The sequence below is a fragment of the Lissotriton helveticus genome, chromosome 10, assembly GCF_964261635.1.
Source record: "Lissotriton helveticus chromosome 10, aLisHel1.1, whole genome shotgun sequence".
In the NCBI taxonomy this organism is placed as follows: Eukaryota; Metazoa; Chordata; class Amphibia; order Caudata; family Salamandridae; genus Lissotriton; species Lissotriton helveticus.
This window is the reverse complement of record NC_136071.1, coordinates 392,496,313-392,517,881: the sequence shown is the minus strand read 5'-3', so window position 1 is coordinate 392,517,881 and position 21,569 is coordinate 392,496,313. Positions and strand designations below refer to the sequence as shown.

Below are 21,569 nucleotides of genomic sequence, written 5' to 3'. Positions count from 1 at the left end.
AAATATATATATATATATAGGGATTTGTACTTACCTGTAAAATGCTTAACTTTTTTGGTAAAGGAATGCGTGGTTAAGGCATATGATTGGTAAAATGGATGGTACAATTGAAGGCAAAGGCCAAAAAGCGTTGGCCACTCTTCCTACTGGTCAACGGTAAATAAACATATAGGTGAAATTTACATGACAACTGCACAGTTTCCTTTTGGAATTATATATATATATATATATATATATATATAAATATATATATATATATATATACATACATACATACACACACACAATACACTTACCTGTGAAACACTTACATTTTTGTTGTACAGGCATGCTTTGTAAAGGCATATTAGTGGTATAAAAATGTGTGGGTAAGACATGTTATGGGTTCATAGTGAAGGTAATGCGTGGTTCCAAATGGGTTTTAAAAACTGTTTCCCACAAAAAAGTGATCATAAAAATTGTGGTTAATCCAATATCAGAGGGAAAAGAGCTTGCAATAGAATGGTGAAGTACCATGGGCTTTGTAGTTGTGGGTAACAAGATTAATTTGATGTTTGATTGAGTCACACTGTCGCTCTGCTTAAAACAAACAAAAACTGATATTATGCCAGATTTAAAAAACAAATTGCTTGTATTTTCGAGAGGTACGGCTTTAATTCTAACAGTTGATTTTATAGAGACATACTTATTGCAATTGTGAAATTAACAGGTTGACTTTTAAATAGAGTATGTGTATTTTTCGGACATTCCATGACAAGCAATGAAATGTACATTGAGAAATATAGTTGTTTTAGTAATAAGTTTAAAGATGTATACAACTGCAATTGCTGTAACTAATTCAGGATAGGAACAACACTGTTTGGTAGTTCTACTAGTTGACGACTAATATTTTTTTAGTTAATATTTTTTGAGTTTTCATAATTAACCTTTTCGGTGCTCATGACGAGCTCAGCTCGTCATGGCCCGTGGAACGCTCACACGCAGGGATAATTCCCCTGCTGTGCTGAGCGTTCCATGGGAACGGGTGTGGCCGTGATGAGCTCAGCTCGTCATGAGCACCTGAGCACTATGCCTCATGACAAGCTCAGCTCGTCATGAGCATGGGGGCGCTGTGCGCGCTCCCCAGCACAGCGGGGGGAATTACCCCAGCTGCGAAGGGGTTAAGAGCTTATAGAGACCAAAGAGTGAACTCATTAAAAAACAAACACAATAATGGTGAACCCACATTTGAACTCGATGGGGGAAGACAGGGTGCCCCCCACTTTCCAGGTAATGCCAAATGCCTTGAAGCGGACTCGAACTGAAGCAGAGGTAATGCCTAGTTTAGTCTAGGGGTCCTAAGGTAAGTAAGACTTGGGCGCACTAAGGGTAGAACCGGAGAAATCAAGTCCCCTTGCCCTACTGCATGGGCAGCCCAGAAGGTATATCTGCCCAGCTTATACTGGAGATGCTCAAATCACCAAGTCTCCTATATAACATCTTTGGGCTTTCCAAAAAAGCGTGAAAGTCTGCAAGATATGTGACACAAACAGGTACATAATTCAATTTCTTCCAAGTACCTACAAAAAGAGATAAGATATGGTGACAGAAGAGACGTAAAACAAAAAAATTGTCTATGTTCATAAATATATATATATATATATATATATATATATATATATATATATGACAAATGAATGATTAAAATAAAAAACACAGATTGAGAGAAAAATAAGCGTGCACACCCCCTTCAGTCGCGCCTCCTCTCTCTATACCTGGGGTTTATGGAAAAGGCACCAGAACGGACTGACTTGACTGCAGCAAACAGTGGGACACAACAGCTTCTGGAATCCTTATAGTAGCAGTGGCAATTTTCACTTCTTGCGGCGTTAGTACGGGCACTTAATTTAGTTGTCAAATGTACTTTACAATTACTGGTTTGATTTAAATTTAGTGCATTAACCCCTTTGTTGCTGTGGCGAGCACTACCTCGGTAGTGCTGCGCACGTCTGCTGGCTGACGCGGCCCTGCCCGCGCAATAGAATGCCCGCAGCGGGGCAGATTTTGCGCCGCGCTAAACTAGTTAAATAAAAAAAAAAAATTTTAAAGATTGAAAGTATTCCTATGGCAAGCATGGTTTCAAATCGGAAATTTTGTGTTCCGAGATCCTTCACATGTTTATGAATCTCAACTGTTTTTGGATATTACAGAGAATGAAAATGTGTTCGAGCATAGGATTCAAAGCTCATGACTGGCTACACCTAATACAACGCCTCCTGATAGTAGTTCTTGGTCTTCATTCATATTTCAGCTGCGTTGTCTTGTGCAATTAGCACAGCATGCAAGATTGCTCTATTTCTAAGGAATATAAAATAATATAGATTAATGATAACCACTAATTTCTACGCAGCCTTGGTTATCTTTTCATAGCACTATAATGCGGTGCTCTAACAAAGATCAGCAAGAGTCAGAAGAACTGGGATTTAAACCGGTGACTTGCAGGTCCCACAGATCTATGTTGGAGATGCTTCGCAAATCGAGTAATCTTTGTAGCTTGTGAAAAATGTGTATATCAAGTACATGGGAATTACTATGAATACATTCATCATGGAAAATAGATACATTAGATATCTGACAAGAGATTTGCTAAATTAAGCTTTCCAAAATATGATCTGGTATTTGAGAAGGAGGAACCATTTCTCAGTAGTATGCAGAGAGTAGATATGAAGAAAAAAGACTCATGGCCACGACATCCTAAATTAAAATGACTCTTAAATCAATCTCTGTAGTATCTCCTGAAGGACATCAAGGAGAAATTCAATATAAACTTATTAAAAATTATCTTTGAGCCTCCAACCGTTAGATCCTGGTTGAAAACATAGCAAGTTCTTTGAAGCAGCCCCTTGCAGCCTGTGGCTCATAATGCCCTCTTGATACTAAAAAATGATGACAAAAAATGTAGACACATTTGTACAGAATGAGAAAACAACCAAACAGTGCATGCTATGCAAAACAAAATTGCACAAGACCTGCTGGCACTTCAACCAGACAGTTTTTTAATTGCACATGGTGATTTAATAACATCACTGTCCAAAGGCAGATATCACCATGTGGAAAACTCAGCATTTTTAGCACATCACTGCTACCAGCCACAGTACATGGCCATCGGCACACAAACAGGTTTATCAAAGCAGCTTAAAGCCAAAAAAGGGACATATGACTCGCAAGTATACAAATGAAAGCTAATGGGTAATTTTCTGCTTAGGTGCATTACATTTCTCTATGGAGTTTGACCGAACCGTCTGCTTTGGGATTTCAAGAGAGGCAAGTAAATGTAGATCGTTTAAGAATTTTGTTTTCTTTAATCAACATAAGGGCGTCCATTTACTGTTACCCGCATATTATGCTCCCACAGAGTGACTAACAGGCATGTTAGCTGTAGTGTAGAGGGCCAGAGGCAGAATAAGAAACGTGTTCAACTGATGGAATTCAAGCAGTCTATCTGACCTATCGATCCTTAGAGAGCAGGAGGCACACATGGCAGATTCAGGTGATCCACAGAGAGAAACATCATGTTTTGTTATCTTCAAATAACTAGTTCCTGCTTCTACTGAAATCAAAGCTATGTTCTTCTAATACTTCTGGCGAATCTAACCTCCCCTTGTTTCAACTATTTTACTAACCTATTCTATGGCATCAAGACCGGGACAACTTTCAGTCCTTTAGCAAAAACATATTACTTCTAACGATGAGGGGAAAGAAAGGAACGTACCCTCACAGAGAAGGAGAAACTGGTGTCCAATCTGTACATGTTCTGAATCCACTCATGCAGCACAACCTACTAGACATTTGGAGCATGACTAAAGTCACCACAAATATACTGCCTGTTTATTACTTTGAACGATCAAAATAACCACACTCTCCTGAGTTCAGTTATAGTCAGAATCCATCTCTGTTACCACGCTGCTTCCTTGTCACCAGTGACCCATATCCCCTCAACAACATCCTTCTGGGATTGCCATTAATCCACTCTCCAATATGCAGGAGGCATTCCCAAACTTTCCTAGCATATACTGCCTTGTTCACCCGTTCTTATGCGGTCAGGTTTTCACCTCACCTTCACAACCACGGTTCCTCGCCATTCCATCTGGGGCAGTAAACGTCCACTTAATTAGTGCTCTCCCCACTCCCCTGTTACCATTTCCTGAAGATTGCTTCTGCAGCAAATTGTATTCTCAACCTTCATGCTTTACCAACTGTGGCCTCCAAACTAGGTTTCACATCTATCCATTTGGGGCAGCTCTCAGAAACCCTCTCCTTGGTAGGAATGTTGTCACTGGTACCTCTATAATAGGTGCACTCCAAAGCCCTGCCTCTGACCAGCATTCTCCACACCAATTTTCCCCAGTTATTGCTCCTTGCTATTCCTAAATGGGGACACCTGTCATTTTTGTTAAATATAGAAAGCTTACCAAGATCAGGGATAATTGCAACATTTTTAGAAGGCCAGCGCCATCTTAAATAATACATACAATTGTTCAGAGAGAAAGGGACCTCCATCTTTGTTTCATACAGTACAGATGAATGGCCAATATTTTCACACCCCAATGGAATCTACACCTGTACCATTCAAAACGTCAATCCTGACTTGTGCTTTTCCTCCACCATCTGGGGACTAGATAGACTTTAGTCTATCTCTTTCAGCTTTGGAGTACCCTCTCTCTTGGTATCTCTATGCCCTTTACTTAGGTGGCATGTACTGTGCTCATCACTCCTTAGACAGATCTCTCCCAAATGAGTAGGTACTCTTCATCTTTGCCTTGCTATCCCTACACCTCTATCCAAAACTACACTTTCCAAAAACCCTTACGTGGGGTCTACTCCCCCTAATAAGCCAGTACACTCCGTTCTTTTGCAGCAGTGAGCTCCATGCTTCCTTTTATAGGGAAAAAATCTTCTCTGCCAACGATCTTCAGACTTGGAGCCTGGTAATTTCCAACCTTCTTTCACTTTTTATTCAGCTACATTGTTAATCACATCTCCATTGCCTATTGATTTTCAAAAGTTGACTCCATTTCACATAGCACAATCTTTTACATTCTGGACATCAAGCGAAGACTCTTTTCTGTGATGTTTCATTCTTATGTGGTCCATCTTGTCCCTTGCACTATATTCTCTTGGCCACCTCTGCTTCTCTGTCAAAGAGCCATGCCTTGGCCCAGAGACTCTTAGCATTTCATCTGCACAGTAATTGGTGTGATTAGGGGTGAGGAATGCTGCATCTCGCAGCACACACATGAATTCATGTTATCTGCGATACATGGTGAATGCCATAAAGCTGAAGAGGATGGTGACACCAGTCAGGCAGACTGTGGCCGTTGCAGTGAAGAACTGTCGGTACTGGATTTGGAAATACCACAGCAGCACCAACATCAGTACAAACATAGGCACCATCAGACTTCCAATGTTAAGAGCAGCATTGACTTGATCAACACGGGCACCTGCGGGCATCTGTGGAGTGGCATGTTGTGAAATGTGACAGTGGAGGACACAGTTATCTGTCAGGTGCAGAGAAGACATTGTCTGTGTGTCATCTCGAAGCAGTTGGCCCTGATAAATCAGACGGACTTGATGCTCCTGCCCAGGGAAGAATGTCCTAGAAAAAGCAGAAAAAAAAACAGAAGGATCAGTGTAACAAGAACCACAACTTGGTCTCTGATTCAAATATAAACATCAGGATCTCTGATGTAAACATAGTTAGGAAGACAAATGGTGGTGGGGGGGGTAAAGTGAAAGGGAAGGCAAGAAGAAAGCAAAAGACGATAGAAAGCCATCATGAACAAGTTACTTTCGGTAATGCCTTATCTGTTAGACAATATAACTAGACACGGATGGCGTTACAACTTCTGGAGGAAGGTTGAAGTCGGTCAACTGGTGCTCCTCAAACTCCAAGCAAGAAGGTGGAGAGAGGACAGGTTCGGGTGGAGGACGCTCCCCTGCTACTGTGACAGAAGAGCCTCCCAAAGGGGCAGCCTGACTGGAGGATCAATGGCCATACTTATTAGCTCGGGATACCAGACCCCTCCGTGTCCAATCCGGAGCCACAAGGATGACTTGGGCCCAGTTGTTCTGGATCTTCTTGAGAATTCTGGGCAGGAGTGGTACGGATGGCAAGGCGTATGGGAGGCCTGTGTTCCACTCAAGACAAAAAGCATCTCATGCGAGAGCCCCCTTATAAACCACAATTTGCAAAACTGCTAACATTGCGTGTTCTTGATGGAGGCGAACAGATCTAACCAAGGCTCTCCACACTGTGGAAAGAGTCTGGATTCCGCCGCAGACCTCTGAAATCCACCTTTCGTAGATGGCTACCCCGACCAGAAGTGATACATCTGGTTGTGAAATGGAGACGGGTCTGCCTCTGACCCAATTGTCGTTCGTGAGCCACCCCAGCAGATCTTTCATAGTTCCCTCCGAGAACCGAACCATGTCTTAAAGGTTATCCTGATGCTATGCCCATTGAAGCTTCAGGTTCCACTGCAGAGCCTGCATATGCCATCGGGCAAGAGATACCGGCGGGAGGCCATGATTCCCTACAACACAGGGTCTGCATCACAGGAATCCAGGATAAAGGCTGAAACATTGTATCATAGCCTGAAGCACTAATACTAACTACTGTTTCTTACAGATATATCGTTACCGAAGGTAAGTAACTTGTGCATCTGAAAGAAACAGGTTAGTATTAGATTCCTTACCTTAGAATAGATACCCCAGCAATACCAACACCGGTGGTGGGTCTGCGAACCAATAATCACACCAGAAAGTCCTGGAGGACGGAACGGCCAAATAAGCCATCCCTCCGGACTTGGCTGTCCAGTCAGTAGTGTCTTGCAAACGTGTGCAGCGAGGCCCACGTAGCTGCCTGACATATGTCCTGCAAGGGGACTCCCCGGCCCAGGGCAGTAGTAGCCGCCGTGGCCCGAGTGGAATGGGCCCTTAGCCCAACAGGAGGTTCCTTCTTAGCCAAAGTGTAGCATGCCTTGATGCACAACACGACCCACTGAGAGATGGTCCGTTTGTACACCGCCCGTCCCTTCTTAGCGCCCATGTAACCAGCAAAGAGTTGGTCATCCACCCGGAACTGGTGTGTGCGATCCAGATAGTATGAGAGCGCACGTTTTGGGTCCAGACGGTGGAGCCTCTCTTCCTCTTTCGAGAGATGGGGAAGCGGAAAGAAGGTGGGCAAGGTGATGGACTGCCCGATGTGGAAGGCTGTGACTACCTTGGGCAGGAAAGAGGGTCTTGTCCGCAACACAACCTTGTCCGGATGGACAGAAAGGAAAGGAGGTTTAGAGGAAAGAGTCTGGAGCTCACTCACTCTCCTGGCAGAGGTGATGGCAACCAGGAAAGCAGTCTTAAGTGTAAGAAGACGGAGATGACAGTCATGAAGCGGCTCAGAAGGAGCGCACATCAGGTAAGTTCGAACCAGGTTCAAGTCCCACTGGGGCATCACGAAAGGAACAGGGGGGAACATATGAGTGATTCCCTTCAAGAATCTGGTAACAATCGGGGACTTGAACAAAGAAGACTGATCAGGTAGCCTCAAGAAGGCGGAAAGGGCAGAAAGGTAGCCCTTGATAGTGCCCAGAGCAGAGCCCTGTTGGGCAAGAGAAAGAAGGAAGAGGAGAACCTCAGAAAGGGGGGCAGAGAGTGGACCCACAGCCTTTGCTGTGCACCATGCCACAAATCTGTTCCACCTGCAGGCGTATGCCGACTTTGTGGAGGGACGCCTGGCTGCCAGAATTACATTACAAACTTCAGAAGGCAAGTCAAATGGCCTCAACTGTCGCCGCTCAATCTCCAAGCATGGAGGTGGAGACTGGACAGGTTCGGGTGGAGGACCATCCCCTGCTGCTGCGACAGAAGGTCCTCCTTAAGAGGCAGACGAATCGGAGGATCGACAGACATGCCGAGTAGCACTGGATACTAATATCTTCGTGCCCAGTCCGGAGCCACAAGGATAACTTGGGCCTGGTCGCGCCTGATCTTCTTCAGCACTCTGGGCAGAAGTGGTATAGGCGGAGAGGCGTACAACAGACCGCAGCTCCACTCACGAGGAAAAGCGTCTCCGAGCGAGTGCCACCTTGGAAATTCAAATGCGCAGAACTGATGACATTGCACGTTCTCTTCTGTGGCGAATAGATCTAACCAAGGCTCTCCCTATTGCTGAAAGAGGCCTTGCGCCACGTCCGAGTTCAGACGCCATTCGTGATCCATCATACACCGACGGCTGAGTTTGTCCGCCCTGGCGTTCAGGGAACCTGCCAGGTGTTGAACCACCAGGGTCACGCCCTGATGTTCCAGCCACTGCCAGAGGCGCAGAGCCTCCTGGCAGAGGGTCCACGACCCCACCCCGCCCTGTTTGTTGCAGTACCACATGGCGGTGGTGTTGTCCGTGAAAACCTGCACTACACTCCCCCGGACAGAGGGGAGGAATGCCTTCAGTGCAAGCCGGATCGCCAGCAGCTCCAGAAGGTTGATGTGGAGCCGGGACTCCGCCCGAGACCTCTGTGCTCCGCCTCTCCCATGTGGCCCCCCCCAGCTCTGGAGGGACGCGTCCGTCACAACTACATGCTCCGGTTGGGGCAGGGAGAGTGATCTGCCGCTAACCCAATCGCGGTCCGTGAGCCACCACTGCAACTGTCTTGCAGTGCCCTCCGAGATCAAGACATGGTCGGACGAGTTGCCCTGATGCTGGGCCCATTGAAACTTCAGGTCCCTATGCAGAGCCCGCATCCGCCACCGGGCGTGATGCACCAGAAGGATGCAGGAGGCCATCTGCCCCAGAAGCCGCAGCGTCAACCTGACAGAGACTCGGGATAAAGGCTGAAAGATCGGAATCAGAGCCTGTATATCCCGAACCCGCTGTTCGGGAGGATAAACCCGAAACTGCACCGAGTCTAGAACCGCTCCGATGAAGAGGAGCTTCTGAGAGGGACACAGGTGTGACTTCCGCACATTGACGGAGAACCCCAGCTGGTGCAGGAGGTCGGCCGTAGTCTGGAGGTGGCTGACGACTGTCTGGGGCGAGCCCGCCTTCAACAACCAGTCGTCGAGGTAGGGGAAGACTGAAACCCCTAATCTGCGCAGATGAGCGGCGTCACCGCCATCACTTTCGTGAACACCCGTTGGGCGCTGGCAAGGCCGAAGGGGAGCACTGTAAACTGAAAGTGCTCGTGGCCTACCGTGAACCGCAGGTAACGCCGGTGGGCCGGCAGGACGGGGATGTGGAAATAGGCATCCTGCAAGTCCAGCGCTAGCATCCAGTCTCCTGGGTCTAGGGCAGCTAAGACCTGAGCCAAAGTCAGCATCTTGAACTTCTCCTTCCGGAGGAAGCCGTTGACGTTCCGTAGGTCCAAGATAGGGGGTAGGCCCCCTTTGCCCTTCTTGGGTGCCAGAAAGTAGTGGGAGTAACAACCACACCCTACTTCTGGCCCAGGAACACGCTCGATGGCCCCCTTGGCCAAGAGGGCCGTAACTTCCTCTTGCAGAAGTTTCAAGTGATCCCACGACACGCGGTAGTACTGAGGTGGCATGGCTGGAGGGGACGCCTCGAAGGGGAGGGAGTAGCCCCGTCGGACGATTTGCAGCACCCACCTGTCCGATGTGACAATGCGCAAGTGGTGGTGGTGATGGCGGACCCTGCCCCCCACTGGCGTCACATGGGCCTGAAAGCACGGACTAGGAGGGTTTTGAGGCGGATGCTGCAGGGGCAGGTGTGGACTGGCCTCGCTGTTGTCCCCGACCGCCGCCACGGCCGTTTCCACGCCCGCCACCGTGCTGGATGGTAGTCTGCGGCCCGTGGCTGGCAGGACGTGTGGGGGCGCCCCTTCCTTGGCCACGAAAGGGACAAAAGGCAGCAGATTGCTGGCGCGGGGCCGAGAGGCCCAAGGACTTGGCTGTAGCCCTGGAGTCCTTAAAGCGCTCAAGCGAATGGTCTGCCTTGTCGCCAAAGAGGCGACGGCCATCAAACGGCATGTCCATAAGAGTGTTTTGGATATCAGCCGAAAAGTTGGCGGACCTCAACCAGGCGTGGCGACGAATCACCACAGTTGTTGCCATCGCTCTGCCCAGTGAGTCCGTGGTATCCAGCCCACACCGGATGGAATACTGCGCTGCATCTCGACCATCCGCAAGGGCTTGGTTGAGTTTAGTCCGGACCTCCTCCGGACATTGTGGCAGCACGTCCGCGACCGTGTCCCACAGAGAGTGGGTGTAACGGCCCAAGAGGCATGCGGTGTTGACTGACCGCAATCCCAAACTAAGGGAGGAGAATACCTTCTTTCCGTATTGCTCATACCTCTTGGATTCCCGATCGGGGGGAGCCTCCGGGAATGCGGTCTGGGAGTTAGAGGCCTGGATGACCAGACTCTCGGGAGTGGGGTGGGTGGACAGGAAGCAAGGGTCGCCTGGAGCCAGGCGGTGGCGCCTGGCCACGTTCCTGTCTACAGGCGGACCTGTAGCGGGCTTGGACCAAGTGCCCAGAAGAACGTCTAACAAGGCCTCATTAAACAGCAGCAGAGGCTAGGCCGAGCTTGCCTGCGGCTTAAGGACCTCAGTAAGGAGGTTAGTCCTCACAGCCGCGACGGGTAGCTCAAGGCCCAAGGCCTTGGCAGCCCGCGACAGCACCACACTATAGGCACCCCCTCCTCCGTAGCCACGGTAGGAGGGGAGACAAAACCAGTGTCGGGCGAAGTGTCCAGACCACTGGTCTCTCTAAGCTCACCTGTCCAGTCCTGAGAGAACTGGCACTCACGTGCCAGAGGGTCCTCGGACCCCTCCCAATCCCCCTCGTCACCCATCGCCTGGTACTAAGGTGCAAAGGATGAGGCCGGGTCGTAGAAATAGAAATCTCCAATCGTCGCCGAGCGGCGCCGCTCCGACGCCGGACCCGAATCGAGTGTAGGACCAGGGACGGCGTCAGGGGTGACACCCTGGAGGCAGGCCCCGGCGAGGTCCTATGGTCGACCGGTGACGACCCGGGTCCGGAACCGGACCTGGCGGGACCCTGCGGTGTCGGGACCGAAGTCGGCGAAGCACCCGACGGCGCCGGGGCCGAAGCACCCGGCCCGCGTGGTGACCCAGTCGGGACCATTGGGCTCGAAGGCGCCGCGGAACCCGACGGAGGAGTGAGCGACCTCATGGCCACGAGGAAGGCCTTGATCTCCTCTGGCGTCGAGTTCTGCCCAGGGATCGGCGGGTGTGGAGCAGGCCGCGACGCCTGCGGCTCCGGCGGAGCCGCGAGGGCGGTGTCGCCCGAACCCCCGGCCACGTAGTGCGAGCGTCAGTGGGGAGTCAGAAGAGCGATGTCGCCTCTTCGACTTCTTGTGCCTCTTACCGGAGGACATCGAGCCCGAAGACCGATGACGACTCCCGAACTGTGGTGACTCCGGCCCCGCGACCGGTCCCTCGACCTCCTCGCGGACCGGGACCTCGAGCAGCGCAGGGCTGACTGCCGGAGCTCGAGTCGCTTGCGGGACCGCTCCAGTCTAGCTTTCGATGTCAGGTCCCAGCAGTCGGGTGCAGTCGACGCAGGGTTTGAACCCGGGCATCCCTACTGGCACCGTCGTAGTCTATAAGACTTCGAAAGATGATCAAAAAGGATCGAAAAAGTTAGTCAAAAATTTACTAGGGTACAACTTTTTCCGGATTGGCGCAGAAAAAAAAAAAGAACGGACGTCAGCGCGCGAGGGCGGCGTCTAAGTACTCTGGCGACGTCATCCCGGCGCCAACGACGGACGCGGAGCCGCAGACGACACCTACCGACCGAGGTAAGGAATCTAATACTAACCGGTTTCTTTCAGATTTTCCTGGACTCGTCCATTGGGAGAATAAGCCTGAAACTGAACTGGGTCTTGAAACTCTCCAAAGAAAGGAAGCATTTAAGAGGGGGGTCAGGTGTGACTTCAGCATGTTGAACGTGAACAACAGCGAGTGCAGGTGGTTTGCCGTAGTCTGGATGTGGGAGACGACAGCCTCGGGGGGGGGGGGGGGGCGCGGCGGTGGAACTTGTCTTCAACAGCCAGTCATCAAGATAGGGGAAGACTAGAACTCCTGATCTTCACAGAAGAGCTGCAACCACCGCCATGACCTTGGGGAACACCCGAGGGGCGCTGGTAAGGCCAAAAGGAAGCACAATGAACTGAAAGTGCTCATGGTCCACTGTGAACAGCACGTAAAGCTGGTGGGCAAGCCGGACGGGAATGTGGAACTCTGAATTCTGCTAATCCAACGCTACCATCCAGTCTCTTGGGTGCAGGGCAGACAGGACCCAAGCGAACGTGAGGATTTTGAATTTCTACTTCTTGAGGAAGTAGTGGAGGGCCCACAGGTCTAGGATAGGATGTAAATGTAAATGTAAATGTAAATGTAAATGTGCTGGACTTGTAAAGCGCACAGCTGCCCGTGAGCGTCCCGGCGCTTGCTTAGGGAACCCGTCCTGGTATTCCCCTGTGAGAAACCCCGGCAGGGTGTCCACAAGGTGAAAGCCAGGCATCCCGCCGCGAGGGGCCGTAGTGGAGATTAAGCAAGCTATTGCCCAGAGTCGCAGAGTGTGACCCCGTGAGTTGAGTAGGCACCAGAGCGAGAATTGTCGAGTCCGTGGAATTTTTGGGCCCGAGACCCGCCGAGGCGGGGAATCGAACCCTGGTCCACGGTCGATCTCAGCTTCCGGGTCTGCCGCCTCTAACCACTGAGCCACGCTTCTCCAGGATGAAGGCCTAAGTCCTTTTTGGGGACCAAAAAGTAGTGGAAACAGCAACCTCAGCCCACTTCTGGCACCGGCACCCTCTCTCTATGTCACCCTTGGCCAAGAGAGCCATGACAACTTTGCGGCGAAGGGATAGATGATCCTCAGTCAGCCAGTCATGAGATGGTGGCATGGAGGGAGGGGTTTTCATGACAGGGAACAAGTAGCCCTTTCGGACAATTTGCAAAACATATATAGCTACAAAATCCTCAATAGACACTAGCACTTCCTACAAATGAACAACACCCTGAAAGGAGTGATCTCTGCCAAACCTAGTCTTACACTTGGTAGAGGGAGGATAGTAAGAGTCATTGTGTCACAATTATCTGAAACCTCCCACACAGAGTACTTGGTTGCCTTTACCACTAAATGTTTCCACAAATGCAGGCTGTGCAGTGTCTGTCAATTCGCAAAAGAAGAGACTGTGCCGTTCCAATAACACTAACAGATAGCACAGAATCACAAAATGTATGAACTGCAACACCAGATACGTTTTTATATTGCATCATATGTGAATGTGGTTGTATTTATATTGGAAGCCCTGTCATACCCCTGAAGGAACAAACAAGAGCACTTTAGGGCAATCAGGAACGATGTTAGCTATCACTTGCACTACAACACAGACCACAAACAACATTACGTTTCGTGGCATAGATACTATAGGTTACAGGCCCTGAGGGGGGTAACAGAACGTTAGCACTTAGGCAGCTAGAGAGCAGATGGATCATTCAGATCAGTTGGCATGTATTTGAATATGGACAAAGATTTACATGCGTTTCTGATGGATGGGTTGTTATAATGAGTAAGTATCTGCATATTTTAGTCATGTGTATACTAGTATATTGTATTCTAATTTATAAGATCTTGGTATTGGGTAATTTGCATCTTGGAGTATCATGACAACGTGGATATGGTATTTCGCGCTTTACAGTAGGGTGTCATTCTATGGGCAACAGAACACGTAACCTTCTCGTTATCCTCATCTCACCTGGATAACTATGTTGTCTACCATACACTCTTTGCAACCTGAGCATGGTGTCACAAAACTGAATATATCATCACAATAACTATCGGTGTGACAGTGTCCCGACACTCACTCTTAGGTATCGTGAGGACCCTAGGTTAATACACTCTTCCGAGTCTTTGCTCTCATTGTAAGACTGTGTCCTGTGAGACAGTTACAGGACAGACAATATACAGTTTTGTGGTCACTAGCGCTATTTCATAACTTGATAGATATGGTGACGATTAATGGAGACATTTCACTCCACTTTCAGCTCCCCTCATGAGATAACTTAAGCGGCATGCTGCTATTCAGGACGTAGTGTTATAACAGCCATGAATACCAGTAGCATATGTTTACTTGACTGACAGAGACCACAAAACTACAATACTGGCTACACAGTAGTTCTCTTTTTATGCCAATGCCTGCGGATTTCCCAGGTGCTATTTAACCACATGCTGGTCTCGGCGTGCACTCCTGACTGTACTTTGGGAAGGACACTACGTTTTAGTAAGACTGCCTTTGTATTTTGTTGTTGGCACCATAGCATATAGTGACTTTAGCAGTGAGAGGGAAAACGGTTGGTTTTAATTTTCGTATGACTATTTGTAGGCTTTTCATGGCCTCCTGTCTAGACTGCTAAATTTTCAAGTATTCAGCATTACCATGCTCAAGGTAGGACCGCCTCGGCATTTATAGATTATATATACTATGCAATATAGTGTTCACATAATATTTGTACTATGCTCACCTGGACCTTGCATTAATTTATTCCAGACGCAACACGTCTTAAGGTTCCTAGTGACAGGAACTGGAACTTCCAAATATTCGCCAGATATTGGGGTGGCGGAAAGTTTATTCTCAATCTTTAATTTTTAAAAATCAGATTGAGTACTTACGACTGATGTGTCAAAATATCTTTTAATACTATGGGTGAGGGTCTGTTTTGAATGGTCTATTTCTGATAGCTTGGACATTCTTTAATGGACACTAGCTTGGACATTCTTTAATGGACACTTGACATCACACCTATTTTGTCATGTACTCTTGAGCATACCAAAGTTGGTCATGCCCAAGACAGTTTATAACTATGATTGGCAGAACGGTCCCTTCTTTGACGACTGTAGTGGTTGTTTGTCCGCAGACTTTGGCTCCTTCACACTTGCAACTTAGTACTGTACGGAGTTATGGTTTAACAGGTATTCTATTGCTTCACATAGAACATACTATGGTTTGCGGTATCACAGGGAAAAAACCTAGGTTTTCGGTTTTGATAATCACACATTGTAATTTGGTTCTTAGGCTCCTCTCACAAATATAGGTGTTATATCACAGGCACTGTGCGAATTCTTGGACATGGACACCTTCATGCAATCTTAATATCTCATTGTCCACCATGTGTGAGCTTATGGTTGCATGCTTTCTTACACGGACAGGCCTTTGAGAGGACTTCTATTCCACACGTTTTTTTTCTGTGTCTTTCACAGGCGAGCCACATTCCTTTGGATTTTCGACTTTATTACTCTTTTATCAAGGAAGTCTTACTTCTATCCAGTTGTCATGTAAATTTATTGGTGGTTCTGGTATCAGTGGTGGTGGTATTGGTGGTGTTGGTATTTGTGGTGGTGAGAGTGGTCTTAGTGATGGCATCAGTGGTGGTATTGGATTGGTGGTGGTGGTGGTATTGGATTGGTGGTGGTGGTATTGAATTGGTGGTGGTGATATTGGATTGGTGGGGGTAGTATTCGTGGTGGTATTGATGGTGGTGGTGGCGTTATTAAAACAGGCTTTTGAATAAAACCTGTGGCTTTAGTACAGAAGACATGTAACAGGTGTGCTTCAGCCCATTAGCACCGGATTATGCACGACCTAGAATTTACATGAATACATTTGCTGATCATTTCTAAATCCATTTTACTTGGCAGGGGGTTTTGAAACAGACAAGATAATGCTTTATTTAAGTGACTGAAAGCAGGCGCCACTGTTACGGGGGCGGCCATGCTGCTTAAAAAAACACAAGCTGTTTCAGCTGAAGCAGCACATGTCCGACCTGCAGTAAGAGAAACTGAATAAAGTAAATAGTGTTTACAGACTAACTAACATGTCCCGTATAACAACCGAAGTTAAAGGGTCAGTCGCATTGGGAGGGTACAAATGAAGACAAGGCAGTACTAAGGAGGGACTAACACGCCTAATAACGAATCCGAAGGCAGCATTTACGAAAGACAATGACACACGAGCCAATGAAAAATATGGGAGGAGAGTGGGCGCAGCTTCTCTCCCATACTCTACTACAGCAGTTATGCAGCTCGAGCAGCGCATGCGCGCTGCCGCTAGCCTCGATCTAAAAAGGAGGACTACCGTAGCCCTATGACAGGTCTTCTGCAAAAAGAATGATGAGCTGATTGTGGGGGGGGGGGGGATCTATGTAACAATTACCCCCACAGCCCTGCCAAACTGGACACAAGGTAGGGAGCTACAGGTCCTTGAACTAAAAGCTATGTATATGGTACAATTGTATGAAGAACACATGACTGCAGTCGATTTCTGCAACTGTGTATTCACCACACCCTTTGGGTTCCCAGAAGAGTCTTTACACTCAGTCCAAATGTGCCCCCAACCTCGGAACACATGTACCCCTAGAGACCTACAGGAAGGTATTGGAACTAAATGTGGGACAGGTGAACACATGATTCACTTTCATCATGGACAATAAGACCCGTGAACAGAAAGAAAGATAGAGAATAATGACAATGACAGTAATAAGAAATTAAGAGACAGGGAAGACAAAGTTTCACTTATCTCAGCCTCTGCACAAATAGTAGCAGGCGTCCCGAGAAAACCTGGTCAGACATGGACAGAAGAACGGGTAAAGGGAAAGTGTGACTGACCCAGTACCCATACGGAGTGATGGGGAGAAAAAGAGGCACTATAATGGTAAGGCGGTGGGCAGCAGCACCATGCCGCAGTCTTGGAGACCAACCTCCGCAAAAGGCAAATTGAACTAGAGGATAGTAAAAACGAACACGGGACATCTTTACTAGTGCAAAGAAGCGCCTTGAAAGGATTCAAGTTATAATAGAACAACAAAGGAGTCACATTTCAAAGTTGGAAGGAGGTGAAAATGACAAAGATTTGAAAGGAACAGACCACACTGGGGGGAAAAAAAAAAAGAAAAAAAAAAAGAACAGAAGAACTGAGGTAGACAATTTACAGTATGACGGATATCATGGTCGGCCCTACACAGGAAAATTTGACATGGGAGGAACTGTGACTTTACAAAGGGACACTTTGGGTCAGTATCCAGTGCGCCGCAGACTGCCAGAAACAAAACGACTCACTCCAAGTGAGATAGTGGCTGGGGAAGAAAATGACACCATGGCCACAAGAAGGTTCCTTCGAACTCAGAGTCATGGTAACTGCGGAGACGTGCATTTTTCAGGGCATACGGGAAATCAAGACTGGGACTATCCCTATATGCAGAAGAGTCTGCAAGTATAGCATAAATACGCCAGAAAATAGAATTCACTGCATCCTGAAGGCATAGTTGACACACCGCTGTCCCAAATGCACCTAGTATATAAAGGACGGGGAGTACGACTTTATGTACCATGGTCCCATATGCACAAAAAAAACTTAACTGACAATTACCACCCATCGTCGAAGGGGCTGGGAAGTGGATAGCAGTTCTTGAAAAACATACTGCAGGGAGTACTCTTTCAATAGATGATATAAAGAGTCTATTAGGGTCCCTCTTAGGAGAGGGAGTCAGACACAGTATTAAAGAAGGCAGGAGTGCAGGATGCAACAGTAACTGACCCTAGATGTGATGGATCATCCTTCAATAATTACAGAGGAATTGTTTGGAAACCACTTAGAAGAAGCATTGGCATAGCCAATAGGTCTCGCCTTTGGGACTTCATAAGTGTTTAGCCAGAGGTGTTGGTTTTGCCAATGAATTAAGCTATATTGTAGAGCTATGTGGCTGCTGTGCAGCATGTTGAAAAGTTATAATAAAAAAGTGTTTTTGTCTCCTTATATATAACCTAGTAGACATGATGTATAGCTGAACAACCCTATTGTGTTCTAGTTTTGTAGTTCTTGCAATGCTGGCAACTTTTCCCTGCGTATTCTAATGCTCGTTTGTTATAGCTTGTTTGGTTATTGAGGGGGGAGGGGCGTAAACAAAGGAAGAGTGTAGGTTGGGAAATAGTACCAGAATTACAGCACGAGCAGCGGAGGGACACTAGGGGAGAATGAACAGATACCAGATTCATAGGGCAGAATGAGGTGGTGCTCAGTGATGCTGAGGTGGTGCTACGGTGGTGGTGTGCTGGTGCAGAGGTGATGTTCAGGTGATGCTGAGGTGCCGAGTCATGCTGCGGGGGTGCTGCATTAGTGCAGATTTGCTACTGAGGTGGGGCTGAGCTGGTGATGGTGCACTGATGAGGTGGTGTTGTGCTGATGCCGAGGTGGTGCTGTGCTGATGCCGAGGCGGTGGTGTGCTGATGCAGAGGTGGTGCTGATGCAGAGGTGGTGCTGTGCTGATGCAGAGGTGGTGCTGTGCTGATGCAGAGGTGCTGTGGTGAGGTGGTACAAGTGATGCTGTGGTGGCGCTGAGTGATGCTGTGCTAAGTCATGCGGAGGTGGTGCTGAGCTGGTGCTGGCTGAGGTGATGCACTGATGCAGAGGCGATGTTGCGCGGATGCTGAAGTTGGGCTGCGTTGGGTTTGTGCTGAGGTGGGGCTGAGCTGGTGCCGAGGTGGGGCTGAGTTGGTGGTGTTGCCTGCAAACATCTCGGTCTGATACTTTTGGAATCATTTAGTCAGAAAAAAGGGGGGAGAGAAGGAGGAACAAGAGACTAGGTCGACCTCCAAGAACGTGTTCAAAAACAGTAGGACCCAAAAATATTGGGTTCAGAGACCTAGCTCGTGTAATGGCCCCTGATCTAAATGAATCAGTACTGACCAAAAAAAGAAAGAACATTTTCTTTCTAGTGTCCCCTCACTCACCGGGGTTTCCCCACGGTGACATGCTTCATCATTGGGGCCATCCCAGTTCTCTACGAAAAGGGTCAGAGGTCTCAGCTTCTACACTCGTCCAATCCGCGTGATCCTCGGCAAATCATGAAATCTCTGCTGCGCCTCCATTCCACTCTGTGCATCAAATGTGGCGTGCCTACAGGTAGTTAGGATTACAGATGAACGTTCCCGAAAACAGCAAACTCCTCTCTACAGGAAGTTGTAAGCGTATACGCTCAGTGAGAAAAACTACAAGGCCCAGTATACAAAGTGCAGTTTGCTGAAAACCAAAGACAGTTCGAAGGTGTCAGAATTGAAGTGGGGCACATGGGTGTGCGGGGGGGGCACCTCCTCAGCACATTGTACAGTGCAAGCAGTCAAGGGTGGAGCAGCAAGGATTGCAGTCAGCAGTGAGAGGTGCAGAGGAACACACAGGCATGCCAGCAGCATGGAAGAGTCTTTAGGTAGGGCGAGGAGTGGTACTTTCGCTGCTTGGAGAGACTCATAAAGCGGCAGTCACATGAGGAGAGTCAGACAAGACAAACAACGAGTCACAAGACACTCTAAAAACAGATGTCACTTATTTGAATGGATGAATGAAGTAACGCTGGAGAGAGAGAAAGGCGAGACCTCTCAAGCCAAATCACGTATGCATCTGTTATTATAAGAAGCAAATATATTCCAGAAATATTTTCAGTTGACAAGTTAGATGGATACATTAATGTGTGGGTATATAGCGCAGATGGTGGGTACCAAAATGCCTCTAGGCGCATTGTGTGTTCGGTCCACGCTCTGCACGGTTCTGTTACCAGTCCACTCTGTGCTACAGATGTTTGCTGTAAATGCCAGAGGTAGACCCCTCTTTTTGACTGACAGGAACAGCTGTTTTCAAGCGAGGGATGGTTCCGGGAATAAAACAGCTGCGCATCTTTTACAGGGTGGATTCTCTGCCCGGTCAGCCACTCTGGGAAGTGATGGAGGCGAGGGCCCGTGTGAGCATCAGAGGGAAATATGTGGAGAGCAGGGGAGAGGAGCCGGGAAGGAGACCACAGAGGTGCAGAGCCGTGGAGAGGGGGGGATACATAGACACACAAGATGGAGGGGAGGGATAAAAGAGGCGCTGTCATGTGGAAATGGAAACACAAACAAGAAGGGACGACAGGCCAAGGAAAACGACGCAGAGCGATTTTGGAAAGGGAGGGAAATGTAATTAGAGGTGAGAGAAAGACCGAGATGCGCCAGAGCGGGCTGCAACGGGAGGGCGAGGAAGCGCTGAGGGAAGAGGCAGGTGGGAACATGTGAAACACGGGGGGGTTTGCAGGGGAGAGGAGGCAGAGGTGAGGGGGAAATAACGTGGCAGTGATTCTTCCTGAGGGAGGTGGACACCTAAGCAGTGATGGCATAGAGGTGTTCGGTCAATAGTTTGGATTTGTGGCAGTTGCACGTGAGAATTAGAACATCAAAGCGGCCGCTTTTTTTTTTTTTTTTTTGTCCTCATAACCTCCAATTGGACCAGTGCCATATAGGAATCAACGGAGAATGACTGACTCCGTTGAGAACTGGTAGGGACACATATCTTGAAGGCCATCTATCCCACAGTCTTCCATCGAACTCCCAGGAGGCACTAAATCCTACTCTGCCATCCCACAGCAGATCACGGAGTAGTTTGGCAGCCATATAGGGGGCCGGACTTAAACCGGATAACAGCTGTTCCAATGGTGCTAAAAACAAAGAGCACCTTAGGATATCAATCATTGGACTCGGGGGGGGGGAAAAAAAAAAAAAAACCCGAATATATCACTGAGACCACTTTATCAGATGCCAAAATGCCCTTTTTCTGCGATTTCCAGATCTAGCCAAATCAATGACTGATGTCCGCAGTACAGAGTCTTGCCAGTCTCTAAAGGTAGGAGGTGACGGGTCCTTCCACTTCCTGCAGATCTCTCTTCTTGCGAGCAGGATGGAATAAAAAACTAAACATTTAGGTAGATGTAGTACTCCTTCCAACACTCCAAAGATGATCAAGGACAGATCCATTTTGACAAGATTTCCTAAAGACTCAGTGAGGCAGTTACTGATATTCTGCCAAAAGGTTGTTAGTATCGGGCATTCCCAGAACATATGTGCATCTGTAGCAGCGACTTGACCGCATTTAGCACAAGACACTGTCTGACCTCCTGTAAATTTAGAAAGCCTAGAGGGGGAGTAATATGCTCTATAAAGGGTAAAGACATGATTTCTGCGAAGCCATGATGGCTTAACGATGCTCCACAAAAGCTGGAAAGAAGATTTCCAAAGTGTTTGTAAGTTCACATCCCCCAGAACAGAACCCCATACTGACTCTGGTAAAACGAAGTCTCCATCTACCTCATCCATTATAGAGTTGTACCATCTAGATATTTCTTTCTTTTCTGGCCCTCTAGTTAGTAGATCGGAGATAAAGGGGCTATGACCACCCAGTTTGAACTTATTTTTATTAGCAGGGGACGTTTTATAGGCTGCTGTCCAACTATAAATCTGGATATATTTGAAGCGTGAAAGGTTAGGACCAATCTTGGCTTGTAAATATTCCCATGAGAATAAATCTCCCTCATAAAAAAGGTCCCCCCAAACCTCCATGCCCGCCTCCCTCAAAGGGACTGGCCAGGGTGTCATCAAGCCAAACCGGGCTTTCGGGTAGATCCCACAATGGTGTTTTTTCACAAAAGTAATTTACTTTTATAGCTTTCATGATATCTGCCCATGTTCGAGCAAAGCC

General features: G+C 47.9%; 1 protein-coding gene across 1 annotated transcript in view; it reads right to left on the bottom strand.

The window, feature by feature from the left end:
• Nucleotides 1-2,997: 2,997 nt before the first annotated feature.
• Nucleotides 2,998-21,569, bottom strand: part of TMUB1 (transmembrane and ubiquitin like domain containing 1) — a 77,175-nt gene continuing 58,603 nt past the window's right edge. Inside the window, exon 3 of the mRNA XM_078662824.1 lies at nucleotides 2,998-5,635. Coding sequence (XP_078518950.1) covers nucleotides 5,287-5,635 — 349 coding nt within the window. The 3' untranslated portion in view covers nucleotides 2,998-5,286. The remainder of the gene's footprint in view (nucleotides 5,636-21,569) is intronic.